The sequence below is a fragment of the Giraffa tippelskirchi genome, chromosome 1 (assembly GCF_054371585.1).
Source record: "Giraffa tippelskirchi isolate mGirTip1 chromosome 1, T2T-mGirTip1v1.2.pri, whole genome shotgun sequence".
Taxonomy (NCBI): Eukaryota; Metazoa; Chordata; class Mammalia; order Artiodactyla; family Giraffidae; genus Giraffa; species Giraffa tippelskirchi.
Window position 1 is genome coordinate 129,388,394 of NC_137275.1, and position 19,959 is coordinate 129,408,352.

General features: G+C 46.3%; 1 protein-coding gene across 1 annotated transcript in view; it reads left to right on the top strand.

The window, feature by feature from the left end:
• Window positions 1–3,490: 3,490 nt before the first annotated feature.
• The window catches only part of PRSS51 (serine protease 51), a 28,878-nt gene continuing 12,409 nt past the window's right edge, over window positions 3,491–19,959 (top strand). Inside the window, exons 1-5 of the mRNA XM_081495979.1 lie at window positions 3,491–3,629; window positions 10,782–10,974; window positions 11,857–12,116; window positions 13,294–13,436; window positions 19,608–19,758. Of these exons, the coding sequence (XP_081352105.1) occupies window positions 3,569–3,629; window positions 10,782–10,974; window positions 11,857–12,116; window positions 13,294–13,436; window positions 19,608–19,758 (808 nt within the window). The 5' untranslated portion in view covers window positions 3,491–3,568. The remainder of the gene's footprint in view (window positions 3,630–10,781; window positions 10,975–11,856; window positions 12,117–13,293; window positions 13,437–19,607; window positions 19,759–19,959) is intronic.

Genomic DNA, 19,959 nt, shown 5'->3' on the forward strand with positions numbered 1-19,959 from the left:
TGGAGCCTGGGTCCCCCTGTCTGCTGGGAGACTGGAGGACCATGGCCATCTCTGCTGGGAGGCAGGACGGGCACACCTGCCCTAAACTGAGCCCTATCTATTGCGAAACACTCAATTGCTGCCCAGCAGTTTTTGGCCAAGCTTCTTCATAGAACCAATGGCTCCCACCACATCTGAGTCAGTGGAGAGATTGACTGGCGGGGCCAGAGCTGCGGTGCATGGCTGCTACCCCAGAAGCCGCCATTCCTGTAGACTCTGATGGGAATGTCTCCCCCCTGGAATCGGGCAAATACGGCCTGCCCCATTGTGTATGGAAAGAAACTTAGGGATGTAAGGGATCTGTAGAAATCCCAAGAGGAAAGCAGGTACTTGCTGACATGGGCTGCCTGGTGGACGCTCCAGAGTTGGTGCAAAGGCCTCACCAACATCCAGTAAGGACGACGGTCAGACGCCTTGGGGGATGTATTTGGTTTCCTCTTGTGTTCATGCAGGGCTTCCCTGGTGGCTCAATGGTAAAGAACCTGTCTGCCAGTGCAAGAGACAAGAGTTCAATCTCCAGGTCAGGAAGATCCCCTGGAGAAGGAAATGGCAACGCACTCCAGTATTCTTGCCTGGAGAACCCCGTGGACAGAGGAGCCTGGTGAGTCACAGTCCGTGGGATTGCAAAGAGTCGGACACGACTGCGCACACACACTACACATGTTCGTGAAGGGACTGGCTGCTCCTGAAAGGTGTCCTTCTGCGTATATTATGCTGCATTATTGAAGAAGTGGTCTGTGTGTGGATTCCAGAGTCAGACATACCTAACCTCGAATCCTGTTTCCAACACCACACATCATTTTTTTTAAAAATAGGGATGGCATTCATGGTTTAAGTCAACCATGTGCAAGCTGCGTTTTTATTTATTTGTTTTGGCTGTGCGGGCTCTTCATTGCTGCTCGAGGACTTTCTCTGGTTGTGGTACGTGGGGGTTACTCTCTAGTTGTGGTGAGAGGACTTATTTGACCCATGGCATGTGGGATCTCGGTTTCCTGACTAGGGATCGAACCTCCATCCCCTGCCTTGAAAGGCGAATTTTTAACCACTGGATCATCAGGGAAGTCCCTGATGTCTCACTTCTCTAAAGGGCCTTGTGCTGTGCTTAGTCGCTCAGTTGTGTCCGACTCTGCGACCCCATGGCTGTATCCCACCAGGCTCCTCTGTTCATGGGGAGTCTCCAGGCAAGAATACTGGAGTGGGTTGTCATGCCCTCCTGCAGGGGACCTTCCCAGCCCAGGGATTGAACCCAGGTCTCCCGCACTGTAGGCGGATTCTTTACCGTCTGAGCCACCAGGGAAGCCCAGGAACCAATGGTACGTGTTGTATTTAGTATCTACTTTCATTTCTTACATGTCACGGTTTACAGTGAAGTTATGTAAAAAGAAATTTCAAACTATGTTTGCATTTTCCCTAAAGTCATAAAGTGGTTTCAAATGCACTTTTATGGCATCAGTTAGGTGACTTTTGAAATGCCCCTAAGGATGGGGGCTGGTTGCCAGGCAGACCAGCCCCCTGGTTAGAGGTTTGGAATTTTCAACCCCAGCCCCGGAGAAGGGCTGGGGATTGAGTTAATCACCAAAGCCCATGATTTAACCAGTCGTGCCTGTGTAAGGAGGCCACCATGAAAGCCCTAACTGAAAGGATCCGGATGGGTTTCTGGGCTGTGAGCGTGTGGAGGTGCTGGGAGGGTATGGCGGCTCTTCATCCCTCGGCAACACTGACTCAGGCATCGCTCCCGTTTGGCTGTTCCTCAGCTGTACCTTTTAACAAGTTGGTAATCATAAGTAAAGCACTTTCCTGAATTCTGTGAGCAATTTTAGCAAATTATCAAACCTGAGGAAGGGGTCATGGGAATCTTATTTGTAGCCAGTCGGTTTGAAGTAGAGGTAGCAAGAGGTGAACTTGAAAAAAATATTCAGAACCCAGAAGTTGAGAGTTATGTTTTATTCTGTGGGGGTTTTTAGTACTTCAAGCCCAGGAGGCAGCATCTCAAGTAACCTGAGAGAACTGCTCTGAGGAGGCGAGGGGGGAGCCAGGTTATAATAGTTTTGTAACAAAGGGCAGGTAGTCTGAACATCAAAGGATGGTTGCTAATTAAAGATAACCAGGTAAAAGTCTGGGCTCACTGTAATCATTCATTTCATATGCATCTCACCTACCTGGGGCCAGTATCCTGTTTTCTTATCCTAAATTTCCTCAGGGCTCACTGTAGGGAGTGGCTACAGCCTAATGGTTACTAGATGGCAGATATTCTTTTCTTTCCTGAGTTACCTCAAGGCTCACCAGCTCACCTTAGTAGGCTGTGGTTGCAATCACCAATAACTGTGCCATCCTTTGTTTACTGATATGGCAGGGAATAGTCCATTTCTGACAACCTAGACTTGCAATTGGCATTTGAAGTGGGGGTGGTCCTGTGGGGTTGAGTCTTGCACCTGTGGGGTCTGCACTGACTCCAAGTACTATCTGAATTGAGGTAAACTATGTAGAATTTGTTCCCCATGCCTGTTTTTTTTTTTTCTGTGGAAAAACTTTAGCCAAAGAATAAGTTTAATCAGTGAAGTGAGAACTTGCAGAAACAAAGGAAAATAGTCAAAGGAGATAAAATAATAATAATGTAGTGATTAAGCAAAGTCAAGGACCTCTAGTTCCTCCTCAAGAACTATGGATAATATGCTGAACCATCTCCCGTGAGCTGTTGTATAGAAATTGAGCCCCCGCCAGGGGGAGAAGTTAACTACTGATGACCAGCCTGTAGGCTGGACAGAAGCTGCCACAGTTCTGAGAACTGGCCTCAGGGAAATGGGAGCAAACTGACCCTAGGACTAAAGAGTAACTGTGCGTAAAACAATCAAGAAAATGCTGGTCAGACCTCAGATGGCCAATTTCAAGATTACTATCAGAGTTGACTGTGCTGTTTCTGCATGTAGCCCCCTCCTTATGTCTATAAAATCTCTTGCCCCAGATGGTCTTGTGTGCTTGTGTAGGGTGGGGGGAAGGTCAGCCTTTGGACAGATGTCTGCCCTCTCCCCAGGTTGCCAGCATCCAAAATAAAGCCAAGTTTCCTTTCCACCAACCTGGCCCCTTTATTGGCTTTTGCGCGGCGAGCAGCCAGACCTGGGTTTGGTTACAATAGCAGGCTTTGAGATCTGCTTCCAGAGAATATGAAAATTCACCCAAAGACCCAGTGCCCTTTAATGCTCAAGCAGACACTAGAACACATGCCTCCTCCAGAGACTCACAGTCATGGGGGGGGGCAGTAGGTGCAGACAAGTGTGCCTGATACGGTGTCCCCCTAGTCTCTGCTGCAGAGAGAAGGCAGATGGGTAGGGAGTGGGCTGTGTGGATGCCCCTGAGCCTGGCTGCCCCGCATCCCCTGCTTCCTCCCTGACCCCGGGCTTACTGTGACATCACCCAGGACCAGTCCTGCCATGCATTTGTGATGGTTGCCACTGAAGCAGCCACGGCTGGCATTTTGTCAGCTTTGGCTCGGGGCCCAGGTTGGGAAATTCTGGACTGGAATGAAAAGAAAATGCTCCAGCTTCTAATTCCACTGCTCATGGCACTCATGGGACGGGCCCAGGAAGCTTCAGGTCTGTGCCAGGCTGAGCCAGAGCAGAGGGTGGACGGACGCCCACACCCTCTTACCTGGCTCCTGTAGAGATGATTTAGAGGCCAGAGGGGTGCAGAGTTGGAGCAAATGGCTCAGGAAATGAGGAGATTTCAGTGGGTGAATCAAAGTAGATGGATTGCCCTCAGCGAATACGCCAGTGAAAATGATCCCCGCAGGGTCTGGACCCAGAGTTCTGGAAGAATAGAGCCATTAAGAAGCCATGTCAAAGGGTGGGGGTGGCGATGCGGGTGGAGAAGTTTCACATGGTTGGTTGACTCCAGCCTGTTCCAGCAGAGGTCAAGTGGCTCAAAAGAAGCAGCCCCCTGTCTTCCCCTTCTCCTGCCTGGGCCACAGGCTTTTGTCCTTTGAGCTGTGGCTAGTGTGGCACTCCATAGGTTTTTTTAATGTTTTTCCAGTTTGTTTACAATCTTTTGCACTGTGAGCAACTCCAGAATAGTCTGTGTCTGTTATTTCTTAGTGTCTTCTTTTGCTCTGATAAAACTATAATGCCATAGTCTGAAAATCCTCAAAGTTTGCTGCATGAGTTTCAGTTCTTCTCATTTCAGCATAATGATTTTTTTTTTCCTTTAAAAAATTTAGTTTGGTCAATGTCAGTGTACATCAAGGATGGGTGTGTATGTGCAGAGTGAGTGTGTGTGTGTGTGTGAATGTATTTACAAGCCATCTTTCCTCCAACTCATTTTAAAGTTATTTGACAATTCCAACAAAGCAACAGAAATATCACATCTCAAAACTTAAACCACAAACCCAATTTTATTTGGAACTGCTGTGTTTTATTGAAAATATCTAAATATATTAAGAAGAGTCTGAGTCATCTGGCAGAATGGTGGTGTAGCTGTGATAAATGAGTGTCTGTATAAGGCAACTGGAATATAGAGAATTCATCCAGGGCTTGAAAACAATTAGGGATGGGTTTCAGACTGAAGTATCATGGAAGATGTATAGCCAATGGAAATCCTTGATGGCAAAGTCTCTGAGGATTGCATGCTCGTAAGGTAGTAGAGTACTAGTGAGTTCCCATGGAGTCTAGCCTAAGGAAGTTACATAAGGTGTTATGTTAGAACAGAGAGTCTGCATCTTTCGGCACTAAGGGCTGTGTCCTGAGAAGCAACTCTGAAGGCCAATTTCACTGCTTTCAGTGATTCTAGAATCAGAATGCCTGGTCCTAGCCCTTACTAGCTGTGTGACCTTAGCACAGGAGTGTGGGTTTGATTCCTGGTCAGGGAGCTAAAATCCCACATGCCTGTAACCAAAAAACTGAAATATAAAATGGAAGCAATCGTGTAATAAATTCAATAAAAACTTAAAAAAAGGTCCATGTCAAAAGCCTCTTTAAAAAAATGAGAAATAATAATAAAAAAAGAACAAGAACAACCGACTTGAAGGGAAGTGTGATATTCTGACAGTGGAGGAAGAGTTAAAACAAAAAGCGTTAATTTCTGGAAAATGACGTCTCCTACAATAAATATCTACTAATTTATTGTCATAAACTCCGTGCACTCAGCAAACTATATTCGTTTAGTTTTGAACATTTTGAACATGTCAGCGTTCGACTTGAAGTGAATGACGATCATTTGTTCAAGTGCTCCTAGTTGTAGAGTTCTCATTAGTCTTTGACCGAAATATTAAATTGATTCAACCATTGCAACCTCTGACCTGATATGTTCTTAAACATGGTGGCAACAAACCCAGAAGATTTCATAGGTAAAATCTGGATGAAGGATTTAAGCAATGAACTCTGACTTAGTTTAAATCTCTTAGGAACAAACATTTGTCTCAAATGCTATATCTGAGGCACCCAGAGTATCTAGAAGGATGCCTACTACTAAGTATCAATTTTAAGAAGCAAAACTGAAATAAACATGGGGCGTCTGCAAGAGCTGTACTGAGATACTGCTCCATATTCATGCTAAATGCCCTTTAGAGCACAACGGGAGTGTGTATCTGAATGTGTGTGCTCACCTGAGAATTTGAGAAGTTCTGAGGAGGTGGAGGAGATGGTGGGGAGGAGAAAAAGGAGATCAAGAGCAGAGGTGAGAAAAAGGGACCCTTCACTCTCTGATTATTTTTATTTTTTGCAGTTTTTTTAAAAAAAATTTATTGGAGTATAATTGATTTACAATGTGTTAGTTTCAGGTGTACAGAAAAGTGAATCAGTTACACATATACAAACATCCACTTTTTTTTTTAAAGATTCTATTGGTGACAATTTTTGAGAAAGTTTCCCTGGTGGCTCAGATGGTAAAGGCTCAGATGCCTGCAATGCAGGAGACCTGGGTTCAGTCCCTGGGTTGAGAAGATCCCTTGAAGAAGGAAATGTCTACCCACTCCAGTATTCTTGCCTGGAGAATCCCATGGACAGAAGAGCCTGGCAGGCTACTGTCCATGGGGTCACAAAGAGCTGGACACAACTGAGCGGCTGACACTATTCCCATATAGGTCATTACAAAGTATTGAGGAGACTTCCCTGTGCTATACAGGTTTTTACCAGTCATCTATTTTATATATAGTTGTGTGTATATGTCAATCCCAATCTCTCAATTTATCCGCCTCTCCTCCTATCCCCTGGTAACCGTAAGTTTGCTTTCTACATCTGTGATTCTGTTTCTGTTTTTTTTCATAAGTAAGTTCATTTTGACCCATTTTTTTAAAGATTTTACACGTAAGCAATACTATATGATATTTGTCTTTCTGTGTCTGACTTACTTCACTCAGTATGCCGGTCTCTAGGTCCATCCATGTTGCTGCAAATGGCATTAATTTGTTCTTTTTTATGGCTGAGTAATAGTTCAAGTCTGGATTCCAAAATTTGGAGGCAATATGAAAATTAGGGGCAAGAGATAAGAAATATTTATCCTGAATCAACCAAAAATGACCCCTGGGTATTGATGAGAAGAATTAGAGCAAACGATACAGCTGAATTGGCTGAGGAGGGACTCCAGAGATTACTGATGTTCTTATGCCATGTAAAGGCAATGATGACAGATGGACATTGACAGACTCCTTAGAGAAAAGCCCCTTGATGCTGGGAAAGATTGAAGGTGAGAGGAGAGGAGACGACAGAGGATGAGATGGTTGGATGGCATCACTGACTCAATGGACATGAGTTTGAGTCAACTCCGGGAGTTGGTGATGGACAGGGAGGCCTGGCGTGCTGCAGTCCATGGGGTCACAAAGAGTCGGACACGACTGAGCGACTGAACTGAACTGAATAACTTTTTAGCAAAAGGAATGAATTTCTAAGCACATAAGGGAAAAATCATAAAGGAATGGTTTTGACTCAGCAACAAGTTTTAATTTCCTGAACGTCAAAGACAAAAGAAATGACAAATTGGGTAAGGTCCTTTTAGTATTTTTTCAGCTAAGGAATTATCATCTTTAACGTCTAAATAGCTTTTTACAAAACAATATGTACATATCATACCTAAGCTCCCTACACTTACCTACCCCCCCCAACCACCAGTCCACCCACACCCAGGAAGGGCACTCTAGCCTAGCTGCTCTCTGGAGAGGTGTTTCCTTCATGGAGAGCAATCAGTTCAGTTCAGGGCTAAGCTTCAGTCATGTCTGACTCTTTGCGACCCCATGGACTGTAGCCTGCCAGGCTCCTCTGTCCATGGGATTCTCCAGGCAAGAATACTGGAGTGGGTAGCCATTTCCTACTCCAGGGGATCTTCCTGACCCAGGGATCGGACCCATGCCTCTTTCATCTCCTGCATTGGCAGGCAGATTCTTTGCCTCTAGCACCACCTGGAAAGCATCTATGGGTAGCAATGCAGACCGGCAAACATATGTTCTCCAGTGAATTCTGAATCCCAACCTGGGGGAGGGACTCCCCTGCCAAGTTTGGTCCTTCTTTTCTTCCCTAATGCTGGAGTATTCTTGGAGTCCTCTAGACCCTTTATATTAAATAGTTACTCCTCTGTTATCCTTTATAACTCTTTAAGACTTTTTAAATGTGGAACATTTAAAAAATCTTTACTGAATTTGTTACAATACTGTTTCTGTTTCATGTTTTGTTTTTTTGGCCATGAGATATGTGGGACCTTAGATTCCTGATCAGGGGTCAAACCTGCATCTTCCTGCATTGAAAAGTGAAGTCTTAACCAGTGGACTGCCAGGGAAGTCCCTCATTTATAATTCTTTCTTTTTAATTAATTAATTAATTTTAATTGGATACTAATTACTTTACAATATTGTGGTGGTTTTTGCCATACACTGACATCAATCAGGCATACGTGTACGTGTGTCACCCCATCCTGAAACCCCCTCTCACCTCCCTCCCATCCCATCCCTCTTGGTCATCACAGTGCACTGGCTTTGAGTGCCCTGATTAATGCATCGAACTTGGACTGGTCACCTATTTCACATATGATAATATACATGTTTCAATGCTATTCTCTCAAATCATCCCACCCTCACCTTCTCCCACAGAGTCCAAAAGTCTGTTCTTTACATCTATGTCTCTTTTGCTGTCTTGCATATAGGGTCATCGTTATCATCTTTCTGAATTCCATATATATGTGTTAATATGCTGTATTGGTGTTTTTCTTTCTAACTTACTTCACTCGGTATAATAGGCTCCGGTTTCATCCACCTCATTAGAATTGACTCAAATGCAATCTTTTTAATGGCTGAGTAATATTCCATTCCCTAGAGATTGGGAAAGACTAGAGATCTCTTCAAGAAAATTAGAGATACCAAAGGAACATTTCATGCAAAGATGGGCTCGATAAAGGACAGAAATGGTATGGACCTAACTGAAGCAGAAGATATTAAGAAGAGGTGGCAAGAATACACAGAAGAACTGTACAAAAAAGATCTTCACGACCCAGATAATCACGATGGTGTGATCACTCACCTAGAGCCAGACATCCTGGAATGTGAAGTCAAGTGGGCCTTAGAAAGCATCACTATGAACAAAGCTAGTGGAGGTGATGGAATTCCAGTTGAGCTATTTCAAATCCTCAAAGGTGATGCTGTGAAAGTGCTGCACTTGATATGCCAGCAAATTTGGAAAACTCAGCAGTGGCCACAGGACTGGAAGAGGTCAGTCTTCATTCCAATCCCAAAGAAAGGCAATGCCAAAGAATGCTCAAACTACCGCACAATTGCACTCATCTCACATGCTAGTAAAGTAATGCTCAAAAGTCTCCAAGCCAGGCTTCAGCAATACGTGAACCATGAACTTCCAGATGTTCAAGCTGGTTTTAGAAAAGGCAGAGGAACCAGAGATCAAATTGCCAATATCCGCTGGATCATCGAAAAAGCAAGAGAGTTCCAGAAAAACATCTATTTCTGCTTTATTGACTATGCCAAAGCCTTTGACTGTGTGGATCACAATAAACTGTGGAAAATTCTGAAAGAGATGGGAATACCAGACCATCTGACCTGTCTCTTGAGAAACCTGTATGCAGGTCAGGAAGCAACAGTTAGAACTGGACATGGAACAACAGACTGGTTCCAGATAGGAAAAGGAGTACGTCAAGGCTGTATATTGTCACCCTGCTTATTTAACTTATATGCAGAGTACATCATGAGAAACGCTGGGCTGGAAGAAACACAAGCTGGAATCAAGATTGCCGGGAGAAATATCAATAACCTCAGATATGCAGATGACACCACCCTTATGGCAGAAAGTGAAGAAGAACTAAAGAGCCTCTTGATGAAGGTGAAAGAGGAGAGTGAAAAAGTTGGCTTAAAGCTCAACATTCAGAAAACTAAGATCATGGCATCTGGTCCCATCACTTCATGGGAAATAGATGGGGAAACAGTGGAAACAGTGTTAGACTTTATTTTTCTGGGCTCCAAAATCACTGCAGATGGTGATTGCAGCCATGAAATTAAAAGACACTTACTCCTTGGAAGGAAGGTTATGGCCAACCTAGATAGCATATTTAAAAGCAGAGACATTACTTTGCCAACAAAAGTCCGTCTAGTCAAGGCTATGGTTTTTCCAGTGGTCATGTATGGATGTGAGAGTTGGACGGTGAAGAAAGCTGAGCGCCGCAGAATTGATGCTTTTGAACTGTGGTGTTGGAGAAGACTCTTGAGAGTCCCTTGGACTGCAAGGAGATCCAATCAATCCATCCTAAAAGAGATCAGTCCTGGGTGTTCATTGGAAGGTCTGATGTTGAAGCTGAAGCTCCAATACTTTGGCCACCTCATGCGAAGGGTTGACTCATTGGAAAAGACCCTAATGCTGGGTAGGATTGGGGGCGGGAGGAGAAGGGGATGACAGAGGATGAGATGGTTGGATGGCATCACCGACTCGATGGACATGAGTTTGGGTAGACTCCGGGAGTTGGTGATGGACAGAGAGGCCTGGCGTGCTGCAATTCATGGGGTCGCTAAGAGTCGGACACGACTGAGCGGCTGAACTGAACTGAATATTCCATTGTGTATATGTACTACAACTTCCTTATCCATTTGTCTGCAGAATGACATCTACATTGTTTCCATATGCTGGCTATTATAAACAGTGCTTCAACGAACACTGGGGTACGTGTGTCTCTTTCAATCCTTGGTGTGTATGCCCAGCAGTGGGATTGCTGGGTCATATGGCAGTTCTATTTCCAGCTTTTTAAGGAATTTCCACACTGTTCGCCATAGTGGCTGTACTAGTTTGCATTCCCACCAACAGCGTAAGAGGGTTCCCTTTTCTCCACACCCTCTCCAGCATTTATTATTTGTAGACTTTTTGGTGTCAGCCATTCTGACTGGCATGAGATGGTACCTCCTTGCGGTTTTGATTTGCATTTCTCTGAGAATGAATGATATAATTCTTGAAATTAAGCTTTCCCTGTTCCAGCCCTGCATAGTCTCTGTTTCCTGAATGGACCCTGCACATCTTTGCACTTCTCTGCTGCCATTCCAACAACTTTACAGCTTCTGTTGTATCGCTGCCCTGACCTTCCCAGATCTCTCAGCTCTTCTTGAATGTGAGGGACAAAGAGTACAGGGGGTGTGTTTGACTGGAGCTGTCTGAGGTCTGCCCCCTCTGCACCAGCCCACTTCACTCAGTTCTATCACACCAGTCTCTGCTGGGAACGTGGAATAAGAATTTCTCAGTGCTTCTCTTGGACCAAGTGCTCTTTCTTTTCCTTTTCAGATGAAGTTCAGTGTGGCTACAGACCCAACTTTTCAAATTCAACCATGCTACAAGCTCACGAACTGTGGGGCGTCCAAGATGGCGAGTTCCCATGGCAAGTGAGTATCCAGATCTCGCGGAAACACCTCTGTGGAGGCTCAATCATACATCGGTGGTGGGTTCTGACGGCTGCACATTGCTTCCCAAGAGCCCTGTAAGTTTCTGAGGCATTGTCTTACTTTACGTCAGGTTTTCTCAATGTATTGCCTGGGCTGGGTAGCTTAGTGGGTTACTACACGACACTTGTGAAGCCATGGGCTCTACTCCAAGTGTGTTCCCACTGGATTTGTACCGAAAGGTATCTGCTCTACATCTATTCTCTCAAGTTAACCACATCCAAACGTTGGCTGCTAGTTGTGACTATGCACCCAGTATTGGAAAATCTGTACAAACCTTCCCTTCCCCTGCCTGCCCTCTGTGTAGACCATGCACTGTATGCACTCCTTGTACACATACAGGCTACCACATGCTGTTTTAAGTGATGACAATATGGTGGTCCGCAAGACAGTCAAGTCTCCAGTTGTCAAGGAGCTCACAGTCTAGTCTCTTGGGTGGATTCACCCCACTGTCTTCCACGGGAAAGTCTCCTTGAGCTGACTGTTCACTAGCTCAGAGTTCTGCCTGAGTTTAGACCCCTGACTTCTGCCACTCTGATCTCTAGCCACTCTTAGGCCACTGTACACCCAATGCTTTGAATTTATCAGTATTCAACTGTAAACTCTACTGTTTACAAAGTGTTAAAGTGTTAGTCACTCAGTTGTGTTCGACTCTTTGCGACCCCATGGACTGTAGCCCACCAGGCTCCTCCATCCATGGAATTCTCCAGGCAAGAATACCGGAATGGATAGACATTTCCTTCTCCAGGGGAATCTTCCTGACCCAGGGGGATGGAACCTGGGTCTCCTGCATTGCAGGCAGATTCTTTACTGTCAGAGCCACCAGGGAAGGCCAACTGTTTACAAGTGTGTCTGTAAGTGAAAAATGCAATGTGACTATTATTATATTGTAATTTGTAGTTATTATATTCATTCTTTAGGTTAGAAATGACCTTGGAAAATATCACTGTGGTCATGGGATCCAGAACACTCGAGGACTTCCACCTGGAGAGAAAGCAAGTGCAGAAGATAATTATTCACAAAGATTATGAACCACCTCACCTGGACAGCGACCTTTCCCTATTGCTGCTTGCCACACCGGTACAATTCAATAACTTCAAAATGCCCATCTGCCTGCAGAAGAAGGAGAAGACCTGGGACCGGTGCTGGATGACAGAGTGGGTGACGGCTTCTCTGTATGGTATGCACCTTCCCTTCTGAACCCAGAAAAAGCTCACATTTAGGTATAAAGCCTAAATGTCTAGCCCCGGGCTAGACAGCATGATGCTTTGGAAGACTCAGGTCTGAATTTTGGCCTCACCACTCTCGCTTTGTGATTCCGACCTAGCTCCCCCAGATTATTTTCTTTCACGTTTTCTCATCTGTAGAATGCAGCCTTCAAATAAGCTGTGTGGATTAAATTAAGTGAAATTATACACGTAAGGTCCTTACCATCAATAGAAGCCTGAAACATAGACGAACCTAAATACATGGGAATGATGGTAACTTCTTTCAGAGCCCAGGAGCACTGTAGAAAGAAAGTTTGGATTCTTCCCTCCTAGGTTGTTTTACAGTCACATCTCCCCAAATGTTTATCATCAGATGAAGCTCATGTAGACTACCCTGGTGGCTCAGATGGTAAAGAATCCACCTGCCAATGCAGGGGACAAAGGAGATGCAGGTTTGATCCCTGTGTAGGGAAGATCCCCTGGAGGAGGGCATGGCAACCCACTCCAGTATTCTTGCCTGAAGAATCCCATGAACAGAGGAGCCTGGTGGGCTCCATGCAGTTGCAAAGAGTTGGACATGACTGAGCGACAACACTTTCACTAGACCACCATCCTGAGATGACTCTGAGACAATGATTCCCCATCCAAGCACAGTCATCCATTACATCCAGGCTGACCAGACAGGGATGTGGGAAGGGGATGAGTGGGATCCTCCCGGATCCAGGTTGTCTCTTTCCTTCAAGATGGCACCTTTAGGTGTGCCATCCTCCTGGCTTCTCCACTGGCCTGGCAGAGATGGATACAGAAGTTAGGCTGTTATGAACCTTTGCACAAGGCAAAGCCTGGCTGTGAAGAGATGGTGGGGTCACTGAGAAAGCTCATTCCATATTCACCTGGCAGAGGCTGGGGTGAGGGTTTGGTAGGCTGCTTCCAGAGGAAGTGAGCTTCCCAATGGGAAGGAGAGAAATAAGCAGAGATGGAGGGAAGGTTGAGAGGAGATTGAGTGGTCGTTGCATTAGGTCACTCTAAGTTTGTGATGGTCTGAGTATCTACATCCCTCCCAGGGCCTCCACCCGCATCACTTGTGGGCCCATCCCTCTCTGTGGTTGAGCAGTGCTCATCCTCACTTTAGTTTCCTCACTTTGCTAGACCGAAAGGACAACTTCATCATGTACCTGCAGAAGCTGAGAGTGGTGCAGATTGCCTGGAGGGAATGCAGCCAGAGGGTAGACCAGCTCTCCAGGAACATGCTTTGTGCCTGGCAAGAACTGGGTACCAAAGGCAACTGCCAGGTACTCAGCCCCTGTCTCAGCTCCAATCTCCACATGCCCCACCATGTTCTGGGTTCCCAGGAGGGAGACCAGGAGGGAAGCTCTAGCTCAGGGGTCCCCAACCTCTGGGCCATGGACAGGAGGTGAGCTGTGGGTGAGTGAGCCAAGCTCCATCTGTATTTACACTGCTCCCCATCACTCTTATTATTGCCTGAGCTCTGCCTCCTATCAGATCAGTGGCAGCATGATAAATGTAATGTGCTTGAATCATCACCAAACCACCCCCCAACTGGGTCCAGGGAAAAACTGTCTTCCACGAAACCGGTCCCTGGTGCCAAAAACATTGGATACCACTTCCCTGGCCCATGCCACTAGGACCCTCTCACTCTGCACTCTAGTTAGAGGTGCTGTTAATTGCTCTAGACTGTTCCTTCTCTCTTTTCTCATTCTCAGGGAGACAGTGGGGCACCTATGGTCTGTACTATCCACGGAAGCCAGAGGCTCTTCCAAGTTGGTGTGTTCAGTTGGGGCATACGATCGGGCTTCAGGGGGAGGCCTGGTATGTTTGTGTCTGTGGCTCAATTTCTTCCATGGATCCAGGAAGAGACAGAAAAAGAGGGGAAAGCCTACACCTTCTCAGGAACTCAGAGAAGAAGCTCCCTGCATCGTGTTCTGTGGTTCCCCTTATGGTTCGGCTTGGGAGTCTCAAGTATAGCTTACCAGCATGTTTACTGGTGATAAATCAGGTCACTAAGCTTCAGATCCACACTATCTTCTTCTCCTCCTTTCTCCCCACCCATCCTTACACAAGTACCTATGAAGGATTCCAGGGTTTCTCTGTCAGACCCTGGAAGATAGACATGGACTCTGTGATCCCAAATCTCACAGGGGCTATTGCTCGTCCTGCTTGGTGGTGGGATGTTGAGATCAGTGAATCCCACAGATACCAACACATTGCCTTACTTCCTGTTCCATTATAACCAGTTGATCAGAAGTTGTGCAAAGTGGAAAACCATGTGATGAATAACTAGTCATTTAGTGAGTTATGGGTGGTTAGGTGGCAGAAGCTTTGTGGGCAAGGCAGACACATCCATATACAGATTAACATCTATTTCTATGATGAAAAATTACTGCCTACTCCAAAAGGGAAGAAGTCAAGTATGACTGACCTTCCACAAGATGGGTTATATGTCTGACCATCCTCAGCCTATGGATGATGGCCACAAAAGGGTACCCTGAGGATGCTGATCCTCCGTATGGAGTTATACTTTTCAGTACCTAATTTAACACCATGTCCTCATGACTCAATTAAAGGATGGAGTTAGAGGATCAGTGAGCAGGTCACATTTAATAAATTCATCCTGACATTCATACCCAAGATTTTATATTCCTTCTTTTATATTTTACAAAGAATTCCATTTAATCCATCTCTCATCCAGGGTTTTAGTCTGTCAACTAAACAAACAGAGCTGCTTCTAGCTGCACCAGGTTACTCATTAGAATACAGATTTTCTCTAAAGTGCTCTAAGACTGATACATTCGGTCCAATCATATATTACTTTATCCTCTGCCTAATTCTTTTAGAGGGCTTTCCTGATGGCTCAGTGGTAAAGAATCTGCCTGCTAATGCAAGAGACATGGGGTTTGATTCCTGGGCAGGAAGATCCCCTGGGTAAGAAAATGGCAACCCATTCCAGTATTCTTCTCTGGAAAATCCCAAGGACAGAGGAGCCTGATGGACAGTCCGGGGTCACAAAAGAGTCAGACATGACTGAGCGTCTAAACAACTCCTTTAGAATCTCTTCTCACACATAATCCTCAAGTGTCTACAAATATACATCAGCAGAATGTTGCAGGTCTGTCATTGTGGATAATATCTTCTCCTGGGTCAGACTTAACTGATCCCCTATGAAGGGTATTGGATGACTTTACTTATGGTTCTGATTGCCATAGGAGGTGGTAGGGGTGGGTCATGGGGAGAATCCAGTATCCTGTACGTATGTGTGATTAGTTGCTCAGGTGTGTCCAATTTTCTGCAGCCCCAAGGACTGTAGCCCACCAGGCTCCTCTGTCCATGGAATTTTCCAGGCAAGAATACTGGATTGGGTTGATGTTTGCTACTCCAGGGGATCTTCCCGACCCAGGGATCGAACCCATGCCTCCTGCATTGGCAGGTGCATTCTTTACCACCAGCACCACCTAGGAAGTCCCCAGCATCTTCTGGGAAAGTAATTTCAGTTAAGTCATTACAAAGTCTTCATGGAGAGGAGACTAGCCTCCCAAGAATGGGGTAGAAGGGCTGCTTCTAACAGGAAGGGAAGTTCAGTGGGATTTTGAGGTATTTTATTTTTATTTTATTCTTTTTTGGCTGCACCACACAGCATGCAGGATCTTAGTTCCCCAACCAGGGATTGAGTCTGCATTGGCATCAAAGAGTCTTTACCACTGGATAGCCAGGGAATTCCCACATCTGAGGTTTTAAAGTACACTAACTCATTTTAATCCATCCAAACATTCCACTGTAATTTTCTTGGTCACCTTCTTCCCCAGTTAATCACCTTTCATGTATGGATATAATGAAGTTATGAATTCAAGTTATGTTGTCATTCTTCCACCTTCAGGACCAACCCTGGGTCTAATTTTTGATGCAATAGATAAAGAGATTCCTTTAGAGTAGTTGTAGAAACTTCTCTGGCTGTTGGATAATGTCTTTGAGTTGAAAATGTAAAACCCCAATATTATTGTTGTTTTTCCTGTAAACTTTCCACTGTATTTGGTAATAGTAGCTCTTGTATATATCTCTTCCACCAGAAAATTCTATTGCAAACATCGCTTGTTCTCCTCTAACAGGATTCTAAGAATGACAGGTAATAATTTGAGAAACTGTTTTGACATTGCATACCCTGGTCCCCCCGAATCCCATTTTCTACCAGTGAAGAGGTCATTAGTCCCTTCAAATCAAATTAGGCCTGACAAGAAATCTTAGATTCCCATCTTTGCAGTTGTATTTCCTGAAACCACTTTCAATACCAAATAACTATATCAGTCAGGATTCTATCAGGGAAATAGAAAATAACCTACGTATCTCAAGCTGAAAGGGATTTACTACATAGAGATGGATGCTTACAGAACCATTAAAAGGGCTTGAGTGCAAAGACCAAGAAAAACAGTTGCTTGCTTTGCGAAGCTCAGTAGGCCTCAGGAATGATAATAACTCACTGCTAATCAGCTTATGATTCCCTTTAGCATTAAGGTAACAATTTGCGGAAGGACACCCAAACTTAATGGCAAAACCTCCCAACTGTCTTCTGCTGAAATCTTCATGCCTGTGTATAGCTGCTAAGGAAAACAGTGTTTATCCTGGTCTCCTGCCTTCTAAAACTCGCCTGAGGATCTAAATCTGAAGCCTGTTGGGACTCTGAGCGATGTGACCAGCTTTCAGCATCTAAAATTCTTAGGAGAGTTTAGAATTCTTAGGAGAGCTGAGCATCAAGATACAGTAGCTGGCACACTGATAAACTAAATGTGGAGAATAGAAGAACAATTCCCTCCAGTGGTTGCTATGAGGATTAAATGAGCTAACACCTGCAAAGTCCTAAGCACAGTATATTATACATGCGTAAGTGCTTGACATTTTAAGATTTTGGTTGCTGAATCATCCAGTTCAAAAGACATCCATCCTGAATACACATATTGTCAGCTGGATGGCTCAGCCATCAGCCAAACATCCAGATCAGGAATCAGGCTCATGAAGGTCCCCATCTATGAAGGTCCCTTTTCCAGAAAGCCCTGGGTAACCTACATAACTGCCTGAGTGACCTGCTTCTCCTTTCCTGCACCCCAATTCCTGGTCATATGCTTTAAATTAGTCAATAAAGAATGAATCTGCGAGACTCTAGACACCCTACCCTCAATGCTAATGAAAGCAAGATCCCCAGGTCTGTTATATCTTTCTCTCTCTCCCTGCAACCTGGCCGTGTGGCCCCTCAGGTGTGCTGCGTACACTCCAGGACTTGGAGTAATAAATCTTATTCCTCAAAGTTCCCTGGTGGTTCACTGGTAAAAAATCTGCCCGCCAATGCAGGAGACCCAGGTTTGATCCCAGGTCCAGGAAGATCCCATATGCCTCAGAGCAACTAAGCCCATGCACCACAACTATTGAGCCTGTGCTCTAGAGCCCGGGAACCATAATGATGAGCCCATGTGCCACAACTACTGAAGCCCATGTGCCTAGAACCCATGCTTCACAATGAGAGAAGCCCTTGCATCACACCAGAGAGTAGCCCCTGCTTGCCGCAACTAGAGAAAAGCCCACGCAGCAATGAAGACCAGCACAGCCACAAATAAATAATTTTTTTAAAAAAAGTTCTCTGGTGGTTTTTGCTGAAGCACATCCTATCATCCTAATGAGAACCACAAAGGCTGATCCAGCCTCTCATTGGAGGAGATGCCCATGGGGGCTGGCTGCAAGTAATACGGTCTGGACAAGTGCCACCCATATTTCTAGCTGACGGCATGGCTATCAATAGGCTGAGACCAACACAAAGCCATGAAAAATGCCTTACTGGGCAGTTGGCTATCTTTATCCTCCCTGAAATAAGGATGGCTCACAGCTTTCAGTTCTGTTCTCTGGGAGGGAACACTGGGATGATACTGCAGTTATTTTCCATCTGTCCCCATTTCACCACTACATATCCACTGGCTGTCCTTCCCTGAGTCCCAGGAGGCTGACACCTCCAGACTGGTCACCTGGTTGGGGAGGGGGTCCCTGAATGTCACATGGCTCGCCCTGGGCAGTGGGAGGCACTCACAGAGGCAGGAGGCAGGCAGGAGGGATTGGGGGACTTCCTGCCTATCCTTTTCCGTTGGGGCCACTTGCTCCCAGGGGCACGGTCCCTCCTTGACCTGACTCCTGCCAGAATCTCCCGTCTATATCTGCCCTCCTCACTGGGCTCCAACAGCAAGGCTTCCTGTTCTTGTTCTGGGGATGATGGCTACAGCAGGTCTCTGAAATACCCTCCTTCATCAGGACACTTTACGAGGCCCACAGCCTTCCATCCTGCCATGAAAGTAGCCTCACTTCAATTTTCTGAGTGGAATTTCCTTCTGGGACCTTCTTGAATTTCTCTGCTCAAGGTCATCTTCCTAAACACCCAGGCCTGAGGTTTTGGAGCCATTCCCTTGCTTCCCCCTCAGTGGGCTGGAAGGAAATTCAGAAAGTCACAGCAGGGTTCAGCAGATGGTCAGGCCGTGGAGTCACACTGACCTCAAAGACTAGACCCACCGCCCTTCCTGGCAGACATGAGGAATTCATCCCCAGGAGCCCACAGCTATCAGTAACAGCACGTCCCTTAAGGAGACAAGGGTCCGAGGGCCCACCTCCCACCACATCTAAAATGGAATGTGTGAACCCTGGTGGAGTCTCTGTGGCCTTGAGCTCAGAGACCCTGAGCAGCCTGTACCATGAAAGAACTAGGGCACAGCTGAAATCCAGAAGGCAGAGGAAACAGGCGGAGATCCACGGGGAACAATGTCTATTTCTTAATCCGTCTCCTGCCCCAAATTGCTGGGCTCTCCTCCCCCACTGGTGTTTACTGTGTTCCTCTCCCTGGCAGCAGGTGCCACTAGGCCTTAAACTGGGTCACAGAGGGTGGCGAGGAGCCGACCTGGCCCTCAGGCCACATCCTCCCCTGACTTCACTCCCCAGGCTCCAGACTGGAGGGGCAGAGCCCAGAATCCAGGTGGCCCCTGCCCTCCAGGGCGTCCCGAAGGGGTCCCTGCTGCCCAGAACCACAACCAGCGAGGGGGCATGCTCTGTCCATCCCGTGCGGGGGCAGAGGGGCCACACTGCCACCCCCTTCCACTGCAGCTGCAGTGAGTCCCCTCAGGGACCCCTCCTCCCCAGGGCAGCCAGAGGGTCCACACATATATGGGCTCCTGACACCCTGGGGGTAGAGCTAGTGTAGAGGGTAGAGTGTACATTACAGAACCCGAAAACAAATTAAACCCTGGATTTGAAACCCCAGACCCCTGAGGCACAGGGAGGGAGATGCTTGCTCAGGAAAACCCAGCCGGGAGGTGGCCGAGCCCAGGCCCCAAGGACCACGTGTCTGCTCCTCCCGTCCCGACCCCGCCCCTCCTCCTTCCCAGGATCCCCGGCATCTGGTCCTGATGGCCCCTTTCTCTCCCCAGGTTCTGTTGGAGCAACGTTTTGGCCTGACCACCACGGATATCTGGGAGGGACAGACCTTTTACTACGCGGAGGATTACCACCAGCAGTACCTGAGCAAGAACCCCGATGGGTACTGTGACCTCGGGGGCACTGGAGTGTCCTGTCCCCTGGGTATTTATTATGGACCCAGAATTCACATGTTGGAACCCTAGCCCCCAGCATGGCTATGCTTTTTGATGGTGACACTAAGGAAAGAATGAGCTTCCCAAGTGGTGATAATGGTAAAGAAGCCACCTGCCAATGCAGGAGACATAAGAGATCCGGTTCCATCCTTGGGTCCAGAAGATCCCCTGGAGGAGGGCATGGCAACCC